Raw genomic sequence first — 15,830 nt, forward strand, 5'->3', positions numbered from 1 at the left:
CAGATCAAATTACAAGAGAATCGAGCAAACCAAGTAATCACGCTGCTCAAGCCGTATTGCATACATGAATACGGTATTAGGTCTAATTTCAAAAAATAGTGGGCTGTACAAAAATGAGCGATTTTGGTTGATATTTAGGGGTGACGCAAAGGGCCCATATAGCCGAGGCGGTAAACGCACGGGTATTCAGCATGACCATGCTGAGGGTGACGGGTTCGATTCCCGGTCGGTCCAGGATCTTTTCGTAAAGGAAATTTCCTTGACTTCCTTGGGCATAGAGTATCTTCGTGCCTGCCACACGATATACACATGCAAAATGGTCATTGGCAGAGGAAGCTCTCAGTTAAAAACTGTGGAAGTGCTCATAGAACATTAAGCTGAGAAGCAGGCTTTGTCACAGTGAGGACGTTACGCCAAGAAGAGAGAGAGAGCAAAGGGTTCAAGTGAAATTTTTGCTAGAACAAACTTTCAAAAAACATTTCAAATTTAATTTTCGAACATAATTTTTCTAGACTAAATCGGTGATTCTAAAACCCAGTTGGACCAAATGTGTGCTCAAAATTGCGATATCTCCACTGATTTCCGAGATATTTGAAAAAAATGTCATATATTGGTATCTATCCCAAAAAATGGAATGGTAACATAAGGCTGAATGCACAAAAGGCTGAATACGAAAGGCTGAAATTGAAAAACTGTAACATAAGGCTGAAATAACAAAAGGCTGAAAATTGAAAAGGCTGAAAATATGAAAATGCATATACAAGTTATAGCACTTCCTTATTTTCTTTGAGTTACGCCCCAACTAAGATATAGCGTGCTTCTCAGCTTGATATATCATGTAAGGGGCACGAATATGCTCAATGCCAAAGGGAGTCAAAAACATTTTATAATGAAAATTTCTTGGCCCACGTAACCCTCAGCATGGGCCTTAGTTCGGAAACTGAGATTAGTGAGGAGGCTAATGATGCATACCAACAAACACAGAAAGGAACTGATAATATTTATATTGTTAATATTTCCTTCTTCAAACATGAGCTATTCTTTCTAGTCATGTTGTTTCGGAGATTGTTCTTGTTACGGATACTACCAATTTCATACAGATTTTTCCTTCTTTAAAATGTATTCTATTCGTTTGAAACATATTGTCTTAGTGATATAGGCGTTCAATAATGCATAGCATTATGACCAGTCGTAAAACTTTTCGATTCAGAACATAGTAAGTGATGCATGTTGGCTGTTTTTTTTTTTTTTCCTTCTAAACCATAGGAGGAAAAATCTGCTCAACAAACACCCTAACAGGAAGGTTAGGATAGTGTGGGGTTTAGGCCGTCTTCTACAACAATAGTAAAAGTCAGGACTCTATCCTCGACCCACTAAAACACATTCCTATGGTCACTAAACCCTTCGTCTCTCCGGAACCACCAAGAAGGCATTGCTTCAGAGAGGGGCTGCGTAGCTGCGTAGCCTGCAGCAACGAACATCGATGACTCGCTTTGGAGAGTCCATCACGGTAGCATGATGGCGCTTAGCCAGTTTTCCGAGTGGTCCTCGCCGCTCCCTTTGTCCTCGGAAAGCGGGCAGGGTCAACCCCGCCCGCGGACAACTGCTATGCAGACATCAAGAACTGATGCCCACGTGCAACCCGATCTGACCTGCTGAAGGCAAGGGTATCACTACCCTTCAGGCCCTATCAGCTGCACCAGAAAGCAGGGTCTCCACCTGCCCCGACCCTTGCCGGGGACCCCTTTACAACCACGGGCTCGGATCCAACCCAGTAGACCGACGCCACGACAGCACCGCTACCGGGACTTCCTCTCCGCGGCCACTTAATCGCTGTAAGGGTCGATCTCGACCGCAGGGCACCGGTATGACCTACGAAGCAGACTCCGAACCCCTGGACCACCTCTTGTACTGCATCTGGACTAGCCATCCTCCGAGTCCACGCGCCACCTCCTCTGTAGCTCCCAGACGATGTGGGTAATAGCCGTTGAAACGGCGTTCCAGCCAAACTCATCCCTACACATCCTCTGGACGAAGTTGTCCGGTTTGTGTCCTCCCCTGTGCATATTGGCTTAGTATGGCCAATCATGAACTAGAGGACGGTAGGACGGCCAAACGTCAACCTCAAGCAAAACCAATGCGAGTGCCACCGCTGGGTAATCGACCAACAAGCAAATTGTCAAATAGACCGTTAAGGTGAATATAGAACGAAGCCACACCTAGAATTTTCGAAAGCACAAATCTTAGGAACCAAACATCGCACCGAGCTGAAAAGTTGATCGATTGGTCACCCGCTAGTGGTGACCAATCGATCAACTTTTCAGCTTAGTGCGATACTTGGTTCTAGCCACGTTCTATATTCACCTTAAATCAGTGTGTGTAGGCAATCATTCCCAATTAGAGTGAAAACAATTTTGTTTTCACTAGCCGGCCTCTGACATGGTTTTCAATTCTGAAGCACATCTTGTTCGCATCATGCATCAAATCACATGATGTTGCTTCGGCTAGAGACGCGTGGTCAAGTGGTGAAATTGTGAAAGAAATTGCGTGGTATGATATCAGCTGATTTGATGAGACAAATTATTCGTCTCTTTCATTCTTATCCGTTGCATCATTCGATCTAACTGAAGAACCAACACTATAGGGACGGCTTGGCTAGTTAAACATATGAATGTTAACTGTACTCCCATTCACAAAAATATGTATATCGTAAACAGTAGGCTCTACAAGCTTCTGAAACACACATTATTGTAATTTGTTCATTAAGTGATCTCATCCAGTTCAATACAAATCTCTTCGGTTCTCCCGACTCCATTGACCTCCCAACGATATTGATAACGTGCGGTACACTAGTTTGTATACACTTGCTACATATTCATACGGGCCGGTCCTACCGACCGAGTCTCGTCGCCTGTGTCATCATCACATGGACACCAACACCAAACAAACAGATAATCAGCAGCCAGCGGCTAGCGGTGTTCCCAGCTATTTCTGTCTGCATTCGCTGTGTTGTAGGTATAGAGGTTGGCAAATAGTGCCATGCCGAACATGAGATTGATTGCCACCGAAATGTATTAGGTTGCTGAAGGTCGATCGTGGTGTAATGATCGTGGACTTTCTTAAGGTGATTTGGTGCATCACAGAATTTTCATAGGAATCATGGACTGTTCAATTTTCAATGATTGTTTGCCTCGCGTTTTTGAAGTGATAAAAAACGGGCAATTCTGCAGCCACGCAGCAGAAAATGTATCATCACACTCACCACGAGTGAGCATATGGGATGATACATTTTCATACAAATATGCGCTTTGGCGACTGAGTTTTATCACTCTGAAATTTTGAGCGAGCTTTCAATAATGCTGATGACGTACTTCGCGCCCTTAATCAATGTAAGATAAGTTTAAGTAACAAACATGAGTATAATAGAATGGATTTTAACTTACACCAAGTACGATGTCTGGAAACCACTGTCCCACAACAGCCGGCATCACGCGTCGTGTGGTGAGTTCCATTTGAATGAATGTACAATCTCGCTGACCAGACTCGACCGACGACGACGATCCCCTCAAAAAGATTTGCAGCGTGTGAGCGAGCAGACGTGCGAAACAAACAGCCAAATTATGCAGATTGAGTGGATCATCGTGTTAACGAGCCTAATAGCTGCGGTAAGTGAGATGGATACTTTCTGCGTGTTAATTTAGGGATAAACTTTGAGTTTGATTGAACCTTTTGCAGGCATCTGCGGGATGGAGGCTTCAGACGGTCGATGACCTTCTGCGCAATCGAAACAAATGCATCAAGATTCTGAACATGCAGGATGATCTACAGGAAGAATTCGGCCTGTTCGACTTCCCCGACCAGGACTCGGCCAAGTGTGTCATTAAGTGCATCATGAACAGGATGGGACTGTTCAATGACAAGCGCGGTCCGCACGTAGGTCGTCTCGTTAGGCAGATGAAGTTCGCGTCGGTGTCTTCCACCAAGGAAATTCGCGGTGAAATCCTCAACTGCGCCTACCAAGACATGGAAATGGATCCCGAGGATGTTTGCGAGCGGGCCTATGCGCTGTATCAGTGCATCCAGAATAGTAACCTTCTGCTGATGAAGTCACCCGGATCGATAAACACTTGAAAGATGCCGCCGCTGAACGGCGTGCCTCGGAACGATTTTACACCAAAAATTTGTGCCATCGATGGGGAGAGCATTCAATTTCCTTAGTTTGATAAGAACAAAGAGGCCACCGCGCTTTATTTTATTATACCATATTGTGATAGAGTAATAAGTAGCCGATCACGCCACATTTCCGTTCTTCATCGTACGCAGCAGTTGCAGATGTCAGCGCTCTCTGGGATGAGCAGCGTAGTCACGTGATTAGGGCGTTTGCGGCAATGCTCAGTTGTTTGGGGAAATCCAAATGAACGATCCTGTAATAACAACCGTTTTTTTTTTTTGCTCCCAAGGGGATCGGCAGCTGTTGCGTGCGTTTGCATTATCAGTTAACACTCATAAGACTTTATACGACTGTAAATCATTATTTTATTATATTCATGTCTACATAGGTCATAGTTCAGAATGATAACTTTTATAAGCGTATTCGAGAAAGATTATTAACTTTTGAGATTTGTCTTTCTTGAGTTAAACATGTTGCAGTTGTGCATTGTAATGGAATTACCAAAACAGTTTTAGAAATCATTAGTAAAATGATAAAATTAAATAAAATGACATGAAGAGATAAAAACTTCAATATAGTGACTGAGATTACTGAATAAACAAATAAGTGAATAGATAATAGACCAAGGCGACAGCTTTGACAGTCGTACTGTAGAAATATTTCTAGCAAAACACAAAGTTTGTGTACAATCCTCCGATGATACAGAGTTGCTAAAAGAAGATGAAAAAATAATAGGATACTTCATTATTGCACCTGATAAACAAATAAACACAGTCTTTCATACATAAATGATAGGCTGTTTTTCCAAAACAACTCTTTCTGGAATGCAAGTTTAAGCGATACTCATTTGATATCCGAAGTAACTAATAAGCAGATGAAATGCGCCTTTACAGAAGGTATCAGAAGGTTTCAGAAGGCCGGCTCCAGAGGCACGTTATCCTCCATTTGGGACATTTGTGCCATCGCCAAAATAATAGCCTATTTCATCATCTACCTGAAGGAAAAGGAAGGAAATAAGGATAGAGATGGGGATAAGGACAGGTAGGGAAATAGGAAAAGTACCCTGGAAGAGGATACTAACGCAAAGTTCCATAATCGGATTCACAGCTATCACATGCAAATGAATCAGCTTGCTGAATATTCGCCATGTGATAGCTGAGTCGGCAGTGGCCAGTCAATGCTTTGACCAGAATGCTGCAGTTCTGCTTTGACAGATTTGTAAGATACTTCACCACCCTTGGAAGGTGAACAGCGTTTGCTGAATTCAGCTCCTCGATTTGAGTTCGACAAGCGAAAACTATCTTCGACCTGGAGTTGGCTGAAGCAAGTGCTTTAATAGCAGCCTGGCTATCTGAACAGAAGTATATTACTTTGCCCATTATGTGCTGCTGAAGTGCTGATTGCACTCCGCACATAAGAGCAAAGATTTCGGCCTGAAAAACGGTGCAGTGTCTACCAAGTGAGTAAGACTGATACAGCCTTAGCTCACGAGAATAAACACCAGCACCTGCTCGACCTTCGAGAAGGGAGCCATCAGTGTAACATACGATGCCGTCTGAAATACTTCTTTCCAGATAACCAGATGTCCACTCTTCCCGGGAAGGGAATTTCGTGGAAAATGTCCTATATGGAAAATTACAAGCAATTGTAAGATCACTTGGAGCAAGGACAATTTTGTCCCAATTCACCAAAAGTGGAAACAAGGAGGTGTGTGTTGATGTGCGGTTCACAGGAGTTTCCTCTAGTAGACCGAGTACCCGTAGACGGTAAGTGCAAGAAAGTGTTTCTTGTTTGAGATGAATGTGTAGTGGAGCAACGTCAAAGAGAACTTCGAGCGCTGCCGTGGGAGTTGAAGAGAACGCTCCAGACATCGCCATTAAGCACATCCTTTGGAGATGGCCTAACTTTGATTGGACCGCTATCATTTCGCCATTTTGCCACCACACGAGACATCCATAGGCCAATATAGGCCGAACAACAGTTGTGTAGATCCATTTGATATACTTGGGTTTTAGACCCCAAGTTGTACCAAAGGTTCGCCGGCATTGCCCGAAGGCCATACAAGCTTTCTTGATTCTGAACTCAATGTGAGGTGTCCAGGAAAGCTTGAAATCAAGAATGACTCCAACGTACTTTACCTGTTCAGTCACATTAATTTCAGAATCAAAGAGACGTAAAGGTCGAACACCATTACGGTTTCGCCTTTCCGTAAAAAGAACAATAGATGTTTTACTCGGATTAACCGAAAGGCCATATTGGCGACACCAACCCTCAACTACCTGAAGGGCGCTTTGCATCAGGTCAAAAAGGGTGGTTATACACATACCAACTAACAATGCTAGGTAGTCGTCGGCAAAACCATAAGTAAGAAACCCGCTATTATTGACTTGCCTCAATAGCGTATCTGCTACGAGATTCCACAAAAGCGGTGACAAGATTCCCCCTTGGGGGCAGCCACAAACACTCAATTTCCTAATCCCTGCTAGACGCAACGTCGAGAAGAGATATCGGTTTTTGAACATTTGATGAATCCAATTGGAAATCATTGGAGATATACCATGACTCCGTGCGGCTTTCAATATGGCATCGAAAGGCACGTTGTCAAAGGCACCGTCGATATCTAAGAAAACACCCAAACAAGATTGCTTTTGAGCGAATGCTTTCTCGATATCGTAAACAACCTTGTGTAAAAGAGTCACAGTAGACTTACCAGATTGGTAGGCATGTTGGTTCACATGAAGAGGCACGTTGGCCAGATGAACATCACGGATGTGATGATCCACAATGCGTTCTAAGCATTTCAGAAGAAAAGAGGTCAAACTGATAGGTCTGAAACTCTTTGCTTCTTCATACGACGCACGACCCACTTTCGGAATAAACTTCACAGTAATATCCCACCAGGATTTGGGAATATATCCTGTAGCAAAACTGCAAACAAGTATTTTTTTTTAAAAACATGTTTGAAATAATCAAATCCCTTCTGAAGCAAAATAGGATAAATCCCATCTGCCCCAGGAGATTTGAAAGGAGCGAAGCTATTAAGTGCCCATTCAATCGATTCTAAAGTTATAATACTCCGAGCCGAAGCCAGGGAATCGTAACTACAAGAAAAGACATCAGATTCATCCGAAGATGTGATATCCACACATCCAGGGAAGTGTGTGCTGAATAAGCATTCCAGAACTTCCTCATCAGAGGAAGTCAGATCGCCATTTGGCAAACGAAGTTCGTTCACCCGGAAATCCTTAGATTTTATTTAACCGACTGACCTCACTCAAACTGGAAACATTTGTGCAAAGGTTCAGCAGACCGGAGAGCTTTCCTGTAGGCCTTGCGAGCCGACCTGAAAGCCTCCGAACCAGCCGAACGTCGTCTGTTCCAACTCTTTCTACATTGTTTCCTGAGTTTCGCCAGATCAGAGTTCCACCAAGGGGTTCCTCTTGCGATCTTCACAGACCGTAGAGGGCATGCTTCTTCAAAAGCTTCCATGATGAAGGTCGTTGTAGTATCAACGGCATCAACTAAATCACTAGGAGTGTCAATGGATGGTGAGTGTGGCGGACAACCGGTCAGAAGTAAGAATTCCGTGTTTTTAATAGCAGTGGTGTATTAAAAAAATCCTGTAATATAGCAAAAATTGAATAGGCAGGCATAAATTACAAAGGTTGTGGGACTCACGTTTAGTTTTCTTATTTCGGTTTGGTTTTTCTCCTTCTGGCCACTTTTATGATTCGGGAATTAGCTCTGTAATTCATTAGCTTACTAGTTAAAAAATCTCTAGGCTCATTCCAATTAGATTTACCTGGACCACTTTCGCTAAAGTACTGACGCAACGACTAGAGCATCAAAGGGATCTGCCCACCTGTCCAATTAGATCTTGTTCAGTATGTTAGGAGTTCAATTTTCAATAATGTTCAACTTACGTAGTAGTTCTGTAGTTTTAGAACTTAGTATTAACTAATTGTGATTAGATTTACCACCGTACTATTTCAATTATAGGTTATCTAAGAGAAAAAACTAGATTTAAGTTCAAATTAAGGTATGAGGCCCACGAATTCAAAGCATACCAGCACACTATTCAATCGAGTACATAAGTTCACGTTCGATCTACTAATGCTAATAATAACAGTATAAGATTAACGAATTCTAATAATTTGGCTAGCATTCACTGCACATCACATTCTATGTAGCTTCTGTTTTGATTTTTTCTGCAATTCATCAACGGCGAGCGGATCGCTCGGTGGCTACCTACATGTCACGTTGACGTTACCACAGCTGACCCTTATTCGTTTGACTTGTGTGGAGACGCGCCGACCGAGGGGTCGCAACAGCCCCCCCCGGGTACGCCAGGTTCCTGGCTTACTGGTCCATCGCGTCGAACATCAAGTACTGCTAACTTCGTGGCCGGACGCTCGTAGATTCCACTTCTGGTCTGGACAGTTGCTGTTCTGACTTGATTGTCCTTGCTGGTTTTGATGGAGATGACACGCCCGAGAGGCCAACAGTTCCGAGGAAGTCCGGGATCCACCACCACCACGACATCATTCATACTAATCGACTCGACCTTATTGAACCACTTAGATCTTTTGGTCAGCTCCGGAAGATAGCTTCGCAGCCACCTACGCCAAAAAAGATTCGCCTCTGCTTGTGAGGCTCGCCATGCCCGTCTCAGAGAACGACTACTATCGTCCAGGGGTGCTGCAGGTTTCAATCCGCTGGATGACCCCAATAGAAAGTGGTTCGGAGTCAGAACTGGGGCATCAGGGTCATCTATAGGCACAAACGTTAATGGTCTAGAGTTTACAGTATTCTCTATTTCGATGAGTGTATTGCGCAAGGATTCATCGGACGGATTACGTTGGGGTTTCATCTTCTGTAGGTTCGTTTTTACCGAGCGGACGAGCCGTTCCCAGCTACCACCCATGTGTGGAGATGCAGGGGGCAGGAACTCCCACTCGGTATGAGGACTCACAATTTCTCGAATAACATGCTCTTGATTCATCTCCTTCAATGCTGCTTCAAGTTCTTTATTAGCCGCAACGAAGTTAGTACCACGGTCGCTGAAGATTCGAGACGGTACGCCACGTCTAGCCATAAAGTTTCGTAAGGCCATGATGCACGAATCAGCATTTAGGGAATGTGCAATCTCAACGTGAATAGCTCGCACAGTCAGGCACGTTATCAGTACACCCCATCTTTTCTCAAGTCTCCGTCCAACTGTAACATACATTGGCCCGAAATAGTCCACGCCAATAAACGAAAATGGCCTTGAGAACGCCGCTAGCCTAGCACTCGGTAGATCACCCATCATAGGAGGATTTGGAATAGCCTTTAGGTTTTTACATACTTGGCAGCCAGATTTCACGCTTTTGTATAACACTCTTAGCTGAGGAATACGGTATACCTGGCGCAGTTCATTTATTACCGTTTCGTGATTGCTATGATGATACAGCACGTGATAGTATGATACGAGTAATTTGGTTACCCAATGTTTTTTGGGCAGAATTATGGGGTTTTTAGCATCCATCGTTGCAAACTCGCAATTTCCTATTCTACCCCGCATTCTGATTATTCCGTGCTCATCTAGGAATGGTGTAAACGAGTAGATAGGACTTGTTTTGGGAAGTTGATGCTGCTCAGAACTGGACAGTAAACTCATCTCGTCGGTATACACTTCTTGTTGTACTTGGCGGTAGACGTAGAGTGAAGCGCGTTGTAGTTCTGACCTTGATAGTGGACCACCTTTGCGGTCTTGTCCGATGACGGTTTGGCGGAGATTGTGCACATACCTGAACAATCTAGCAGTCACACGAAGGAGTTTTTCCCATGTACCGTAGCAGTTGAAGTCAATTACGGATATCGGCCCCGTACCGTGGTGAAGTAGGTGCGAGCGCAGTTCCTCTTTTGTAGTTCTATCATGCGAAGGCTCAGTTGGCCAGTTTTCGGAATTTTGATAGAGAAATTCCGGTCCATTGAACCATCTGCTACTGCTTCCTAGATCCGGTTGTCGCTGCCACTTGGTAGCTTCATCTGCTACGTTATCTTTAGAGCTTACCCACCGCCAACTGGACGCCGTTGTAGTTTCGAGAAGTTCGCTTACGCGGAATGCAACGAACTGTGAGTAACGCCGATGGTCTGATCGAATCCAACATAGAACATCACGTGAATCTGTCCAGTAGATGCGTTTGTCGATCTTGAACGAAAGTGAACCTACAACGGTGTCTGCCAGTCTCGAGCCGATTACAGCTGCCTGTAGTTCTAGTCGTGGAATGGAGATAAACCGTAGCGGTGCGACTCTTGCTTTGGCAGAAACTATCGCGCATTCCACCTTGCCCTGTTGTTCGAAACGTAGATATATGACAGCTGCATATCCGAACTCGCTAGCGTCTACAAAGGTGTGCAGCTGAACATTCGTGTCTTCCCCGTAGCTGATCGTATCCCGGTAGCAGCGTGGTATTCTCACCGATTGTACCATCGGAAGGTATCGTAGCCACAACTCCCATTTATCGTTGAGGGCATCTGGTATTTCATCATCCCAACCGATAGAGGATCGCCAAACTTCCTGGAGAAGTATTTTCAGGAGAATCAGTAGATTCGAAACGAGCCCCAGTGGATCGAAAATAGCCATCAGAGTCCGCAACATCTCCCGCTTGGTTGGTTTACGCGTCCCGGCCAACAACTCTGTATCGTGTTTCGCAGACAACTTGTATGTGAACGTATCGGTCGCCGTGCACCACCACATGCCCAAAATTTTTTCGGTCGCCAGCTCTGACGTTAGATTCAGGCTCTTTTCGTATCCTCCATCAACACGTAGTGCGTCAAAAACCGTTGAAGAGTTGGAGAGCCAGTTCCGCATGGTGTATCCCGCCTGAGCGTGTACGTGTCGGACATCCTCAGCCAGCTGGATTGCTTCGGCTGCGGTTTCCACGCTTTCCAGCATGTCATCCACATAGTGCTTTTTTATTATTGTTTCTGCAGCTTTGGGAAATTCGACTTCGTGCTCTTTTGCGTTCGTATTCTTAGCGTATTGAGAGCAGCTGGGTGAGCAGGACGCTCCAAAGGTCATGACCTGCATAACGAATGTACTGGGTTCCAAATCACCCGGATGTTCTCTCCACAAAAAACGTTGGCAGTTCTGATCGTCTCTATGTATAAGTGTTTGGTGGAACATCTCCTTGATGTCTCCACAGATGGCCACCTTGTTCTCCCTGAACTGATACAGGACAGAGTTTAATGAAACTAGTTGGTCTGGTCCTTTAAGGAGCATTGTGTTCAGCGATATGCCTTGCGTTTTCGCCGCCGCGTCCCAGACGATCCTTAGCTTCCCTGGTTTGTTTGGGTTAAACACAGGGAAAATTGGAAGATACCAAACTCGTGCCGTTGGTTGTACCAGCTCCATATTGGTCAACTTTCGGATGTATCCTTCTTTCAAATAGTCATTGATCTTTTGTTGCATCGCTTGAGCTAACTTGGGTTCCCTTTTAAGTCTAGCATCGAGACATCTAAGTCGCTGAAGTGCCACTGGTTTACTATTGGGAAGCCGAAATTCGTCGAATCTCCACAACAAGCGTGTAACGAATCGACCGCTCTCTGTCCTGAACATTGTACGCAGAATGTCTTGTGCTCGTTGATCCTCCGCAGACATTATAAGGTGCTCTGGTTTGGTTATACCTAGACTATCCAAAGAGAAGTATTCCTGCATTTTCTGGTGTAGGTTTTCGTTACTGTCTTCGTTACAAGCGCTAGCAGTCCAACTATGATGTCCTGTAAACTCGCTGCCATCTGAACCGCCATGAATGATCCAACCGAGACGAGTCTTCGTAGCTAGTGGTTCGCACATGCCTCCTTCTCTCCCTTTTTGTGGATGCCCGAGATTAGCATTGTTCACTCCGATGAGCAAACGTGGTTGAACATTGTCGTATGATACGGCAGGGATTCCTTTAAGGTGACGATACTGCCGGACTAGATCATCCATACTGAGTGTTTGGTGGAAGAGACCGAGGTTTGGGACCGTGTGAACATCTCGCAAGGGGTACCTTTTGGAGTTTTCGCCTGTTCCGGATATATCAACCTCCACCATTCTAGACGAATTTTCGTACCGGTGTTTATCTCCGGTCCATCTCAAACAAATTGGTTCAAGTTTTCCGTCCAGACCCAGTTCTACGGCAAGTCCTGCGTCCATCAGAGTCCATGACGATCCATCGTCCAAAAAGGCGTACGTCTTGAGGACTTTATCGCGACTGTACAACATAACTGGAACGACACGGAACAACGTCCTTGTAATGGAGCTGTGATGAGCATGGCAGTTTCTTTCATCTGGAGTTTTTGGCGTTGAGTTGTTCTCTTCTCGCTCCTGGTGTTGGGTGGACGCTGCCCCATCACGTTGACTGTTGTGAAGTAACGGGTGGTGTTTGAACGTGCAGCCACTTTTCCCACAGGGTTGTTGAAGTTTGCACGGCCCCTTATGTTTTTTTAAACATTTTCGGCATATCCCGGATTCTTTAATCGTTGTCCACCTAGCATTGTATCCGAAATCTAGGAAACGCTGACACTTTTCGAGGTTCATGCAGTTACCTTTACATGCTGGACACGTTTTCGTAGAAATGGTAGACGTGTTAGAGCTACAGTCCGGCGTAGACAAGGCGTCAGTTTCAGCACTGTAGGCATTTAGAAATGCCTGTCCACTTTTACCGCTACGTGAACCAGAAAGTGATGCGATTGGACACACAGTTTCAGCGAGGTCGTAGAGCCAATCAGCAAACGCGGAAAGATGAACAGTCGGTAGAGTTCGTCGGTGCTTTGCCCAGTCAAGCTTTAGTGCTGAAGGGAGTTTGTCGACCAGCTCTCTCAGAAGTACGACGTTGTAAGAGTACTCCAGAAGCTCACATGCTTCAATAGTTGCACATAGGTTTTGAACTGTCAAGGCGAATTCAATGACAGTATCGAGTTTATCGGCTTTGGGAGCAGGAGCAGCGTTTATCTTCGATATAAGGATGTGGATAATAACCTCGGGGTTCCCGTACAGCATCTAAAGCGTGGCAATAATTCCAGGGACGTTAGCGGGATGCATCAACCTACACTTTACTGCATCGTATGCTTTCCCCTTGAGGCCTTTTTGAAGACGTATCAGATTTTCTTCCTGAGTATATCCGCACATTTCGGTAGTTGAGTTAAACGTGGAGTAGAATAAGGGCCATTCCTCTGGTGAACCGTCGAATATGGGAAGCTCTCGCGAGATCGCCTGGCGTGCAGCTACTTGATTGTGTGTCAGATTGTTTCCATATTCTGACCGCGTTGATATGTGCCTTGGTGTTGATCGCTGCACCGGATCAAAATTAGGTTCACCAGTGTTGGCGAACCGGATACTTCTTGTTGGAGCTCGGCTATCGTCGTGCAGTGCATGTTGCTGCCTACACTCTTGTTGACTGCTACGTGTTATATTGCCCATTAAGTTTCCTGTTGCGTCCCGTGGTACACCGGATGCTGGTCCAGTAGGCCCGAAATATTGCACCTGGGACGTCGCCAAAGTTTGCGTCATGTTGCGATTTGGTATTCCACTTTGCAGCCATGCGTTGACCTTCTCATTCGGCCCGTCCTCTACAACACTAACGCCGGAAGTTGACGATGTTTCGCTGGCCATTTCTTGCAACAGTTCGTACCGCTTTCGAAGATATTCACGCTTGTTGGCTTCCTCCTCTTCTTGCAGCTTCCTTTGTTCATCGAGCAGTTCCAACTCCAATTGCTTCTGTTGCTGTCTCGTAGATAATCTGGAACCTGTAGCCTTTGAGACTTGACTTCTGGCATCCGCTCGAACTAAGGATTGGTTGTTCCGCGCATCACTCGGAGGCAACATCGTCGGGGCTGTTGGAATAGGTTCCCCACTAGATACAATTACAGCTGATGGTATTGCACCACGCAATATTGAAGGTGGGTTGTGCATCGCTGGTTGTTGATTTGGGAGACTTGACGAAAGCTGTTCAGAGGATACCATGGCTTCTTCAAGGTGTGCGGTACCCGGTGGGACAAACTGTGTCGTCGAGTACGGTTGGGTTATTGTCAATGGGTGTACCGGTTGAGCGTTATTTGTGCATTGTATTGCAACGCTTGGCGGAGGCAATACTGTTGGTGCTCCCATTGCGTCTCCAATGGATACAATAACACCTGGTGATATGAACTGCGACCTCGAACAAGGTTGGTTTATCGCCGCGGGGTATGACGGCAATTGATACGGTGGCAAAGCTTGAGCGAGGTTGGACAGAATCGGGAATGTATTTCTGAAGGCCTGATTAGTCGGAGGAAACGGAGAGGGACACGAGGATGACGGAGCAATAGAGTATCGTGGCATTATGGTCCGTGAGTCTACAACTGTGTTAGGCGGCACGAACATGGGCGTCGTCGACGTTAGAGTAGTGACTGGAGATATCTGCGACCACGACATATTCACGTATTCAATTGGGGTTGTGCTTGCAGGCACTACTACAGGAGGTGCTACGAAGGTATGTTTCAGTGCACCAGTTAGCGGCTGGCATTGGGGGCATACGAATTTATCGTTCTCATTAGTCGACTCTATACCAATGCAGGCGGGGTGATTCCAATTACGACATATGTTGCATTTCCACAAACGACCTTGGTCCGCCCTCTGGCAGATCTTGCATTTGTCTGTAGGCGTGGAGCTCTGGATTCCCTGAGTTTGTGGAGTGGCTTCGGGTTCATGGGATCGATTAGACATTCTGGCTATGCAGGATTACGTGTAAACGATTTTTTTAAAATGTGGCGGACAACCGGTCAGAAGTAAGAATTCCGTGTTTTTAACAGCAGTGGTGTATTAAAAAAATCCTGTAATATAGCAAAAATTGAATAGGCAGGCATAAATTACAAAGGTTGTGGGACTCACGTTTAGTTTTCTTATTTCGGTTTGGTTTTTCTCCTTCTGGCCACTTTTATGATTCGGGAATTAGCTCTGTAATTCATTAGCTTACTAGTTAAAAAATCTCTAGGCTCATTCCAATTAGATTTACCTGGACCACTTTCGCTAAAGTACTGACGCAACGACTAGAGCATCAAAGGGATCTGCCCACCTGTCCAATTAGATCTTGTTCAGTATGTTAGGAGTTCAATTTTCAATAATGTTCAACTTACGTAGTAGTTCTGTAGTTTTAGAACTTAGTATTAACTAATTGTGATTAGATTTACCACCGTACTATTTCAATTATAGGTTATCTAAGAGAAAAAACTAGATTTAAGTTCAAATTAAGGTATGAGGCCCACGAATTCAAAGCATACCAGCACACTATTCAATCGAGTACATAAGTTCACGTTCGATCTACTAATGCTAATAATAACAGTATAAGATTAACGAATTCTAATAATTTGGCTAGCATTCACTGCACATCACATTCCATGTAGCTTCTGTTTTGATTATTTCTGCAATTCATCAACGGCGAGCGGATCGCTCGGTGGCTACCTACATGTCACGTTGACGTTACCACAGCTGACCCTTATTCGTTTGACTTGTGTGGAGACGCGCCGACCGAGGGGTCGCAACAGTGAGTATCCATGAAATTTGGTCGCAACCAAATCAGTAAAAAGATCCCAGTTTGTTGACCGGGGATTTCTGAAACGCAGTGTTTGCGAAGTAACATTTAAATGTTCAAAAAAG

At 44.9% G+C, this 15,830-nt stretch overlaps 3 protein-coding genes across 3 annotated transcripts; 1 reads left to right on the forward strand and 2 right to left on the reverse strand.

The window, feature by feature from the left end:
• The first annotated feature begins 3,462 nt into the window (after positions 1-3,462).
• Positions 3,463-4,984, forward strand: LOC109422809 (general odorant-binding protein 99a-like). The gene is made up of 2 exons (XM_019697689.3): positions 3,463-3,665; positions 3,736-4,984. The coding sequence occupies exons 1-2, from the start codon at positions 3,621-3,623 to the stop codon at positions 4,129-4,131; spliced, it is 441 nt and encodes a 146-aa protein (XP_019553234.1). The 5' UTR covers positions 3,463-3,620; the 3' UTR covers positions 4,132-4,984.
• On the reverse strand, positions 4,462-12,737 carry LOC134289576 (uncharacterized). Its single transcript, XM_062855589.1, has 2 exons — positions 7,850-12,737; positions 4,462-7,791 (listed from the first exon to the last, which is right to left on the reverse strand). The coding sequence occupies exon 1, from the start codon at positions 12,735-12,737 to the stop codon at positions 8,454-8,456; it is 4,284 nt and encodes a 1,427-aa protein (XP_062711573.1). The 3' UTR covers positions 4,462-7,791; positions 7,850-8,453.
• A 462-nt stretch (positions 12,738-13,199) lies between these two features.
• LOC134289580 (uncharacterized) lies at positions 13,200-15,703 on the reverse strand. The gene is made up of 3 exons (XM_062855596.1): positions 15,311-15,703; positions 15,190-15,249; positions 13,200-15,131 (listed from the first exon to the last, which is right to left on the reverse strand). The coding sequence occupies exon 3, from the start codon at positions 14,898-14,900 to the stop codon at positions 13,200-13,202; it is 1,701 nt and encodes a 566-aa protein (XP_062711580.1). The 5' UTR covers positions 14,901-15,131; positions 15,190-15,249; positions 15,311-15,703.
• Positions 15,704-15,830: the final 127 nt, after the last annotated feature.

The sequence above is a fragment of the Aedes albopictus genome, chromosome 1 (assembly GCF_035046485.1).
Source record: "Aedes albopictus strain Foshan chromosome 1, AalbF5, whole genome shotgun sequence".
Classification (NCBI taxonomy): Eukaryota; Metazoa; Arthropoda; class Insecta; order Diptera; family Culicidae; genus Aedes; species Aedes albopictus.

Bases quoted from the DNA above. Each gene is read 5' to 3' on its own strand.
- LOC109422809 (XM_019697689.3), top strand. From the start codon at position 3,621: ATGCAGATTGAGTGGATCATCGTGTTAACGAGCCTAATAGCTGCG. The intron at 3,666-3,735 runs GTAAGTGAGATG...AACCTTTTGCAG, and splicing joins TAACGAGCCTAATAGCTGCG to GCATCTGCGGGATGGAGGCT.
- LOC134289576 (XM_062855589.1), bottom strand. From the start codon at position 12,737: ATGAACCTCGAAAAGTGTCAGCGTTTCCTAGATTTCGGATACAATGCT.
- LOC134289580 (XM_062855596.1), bottom strand. From the start codon at position 14,900: ATGTCTAATCGATCCCATGAACCCGAAGCCACTCCACAAACTCAGGGA.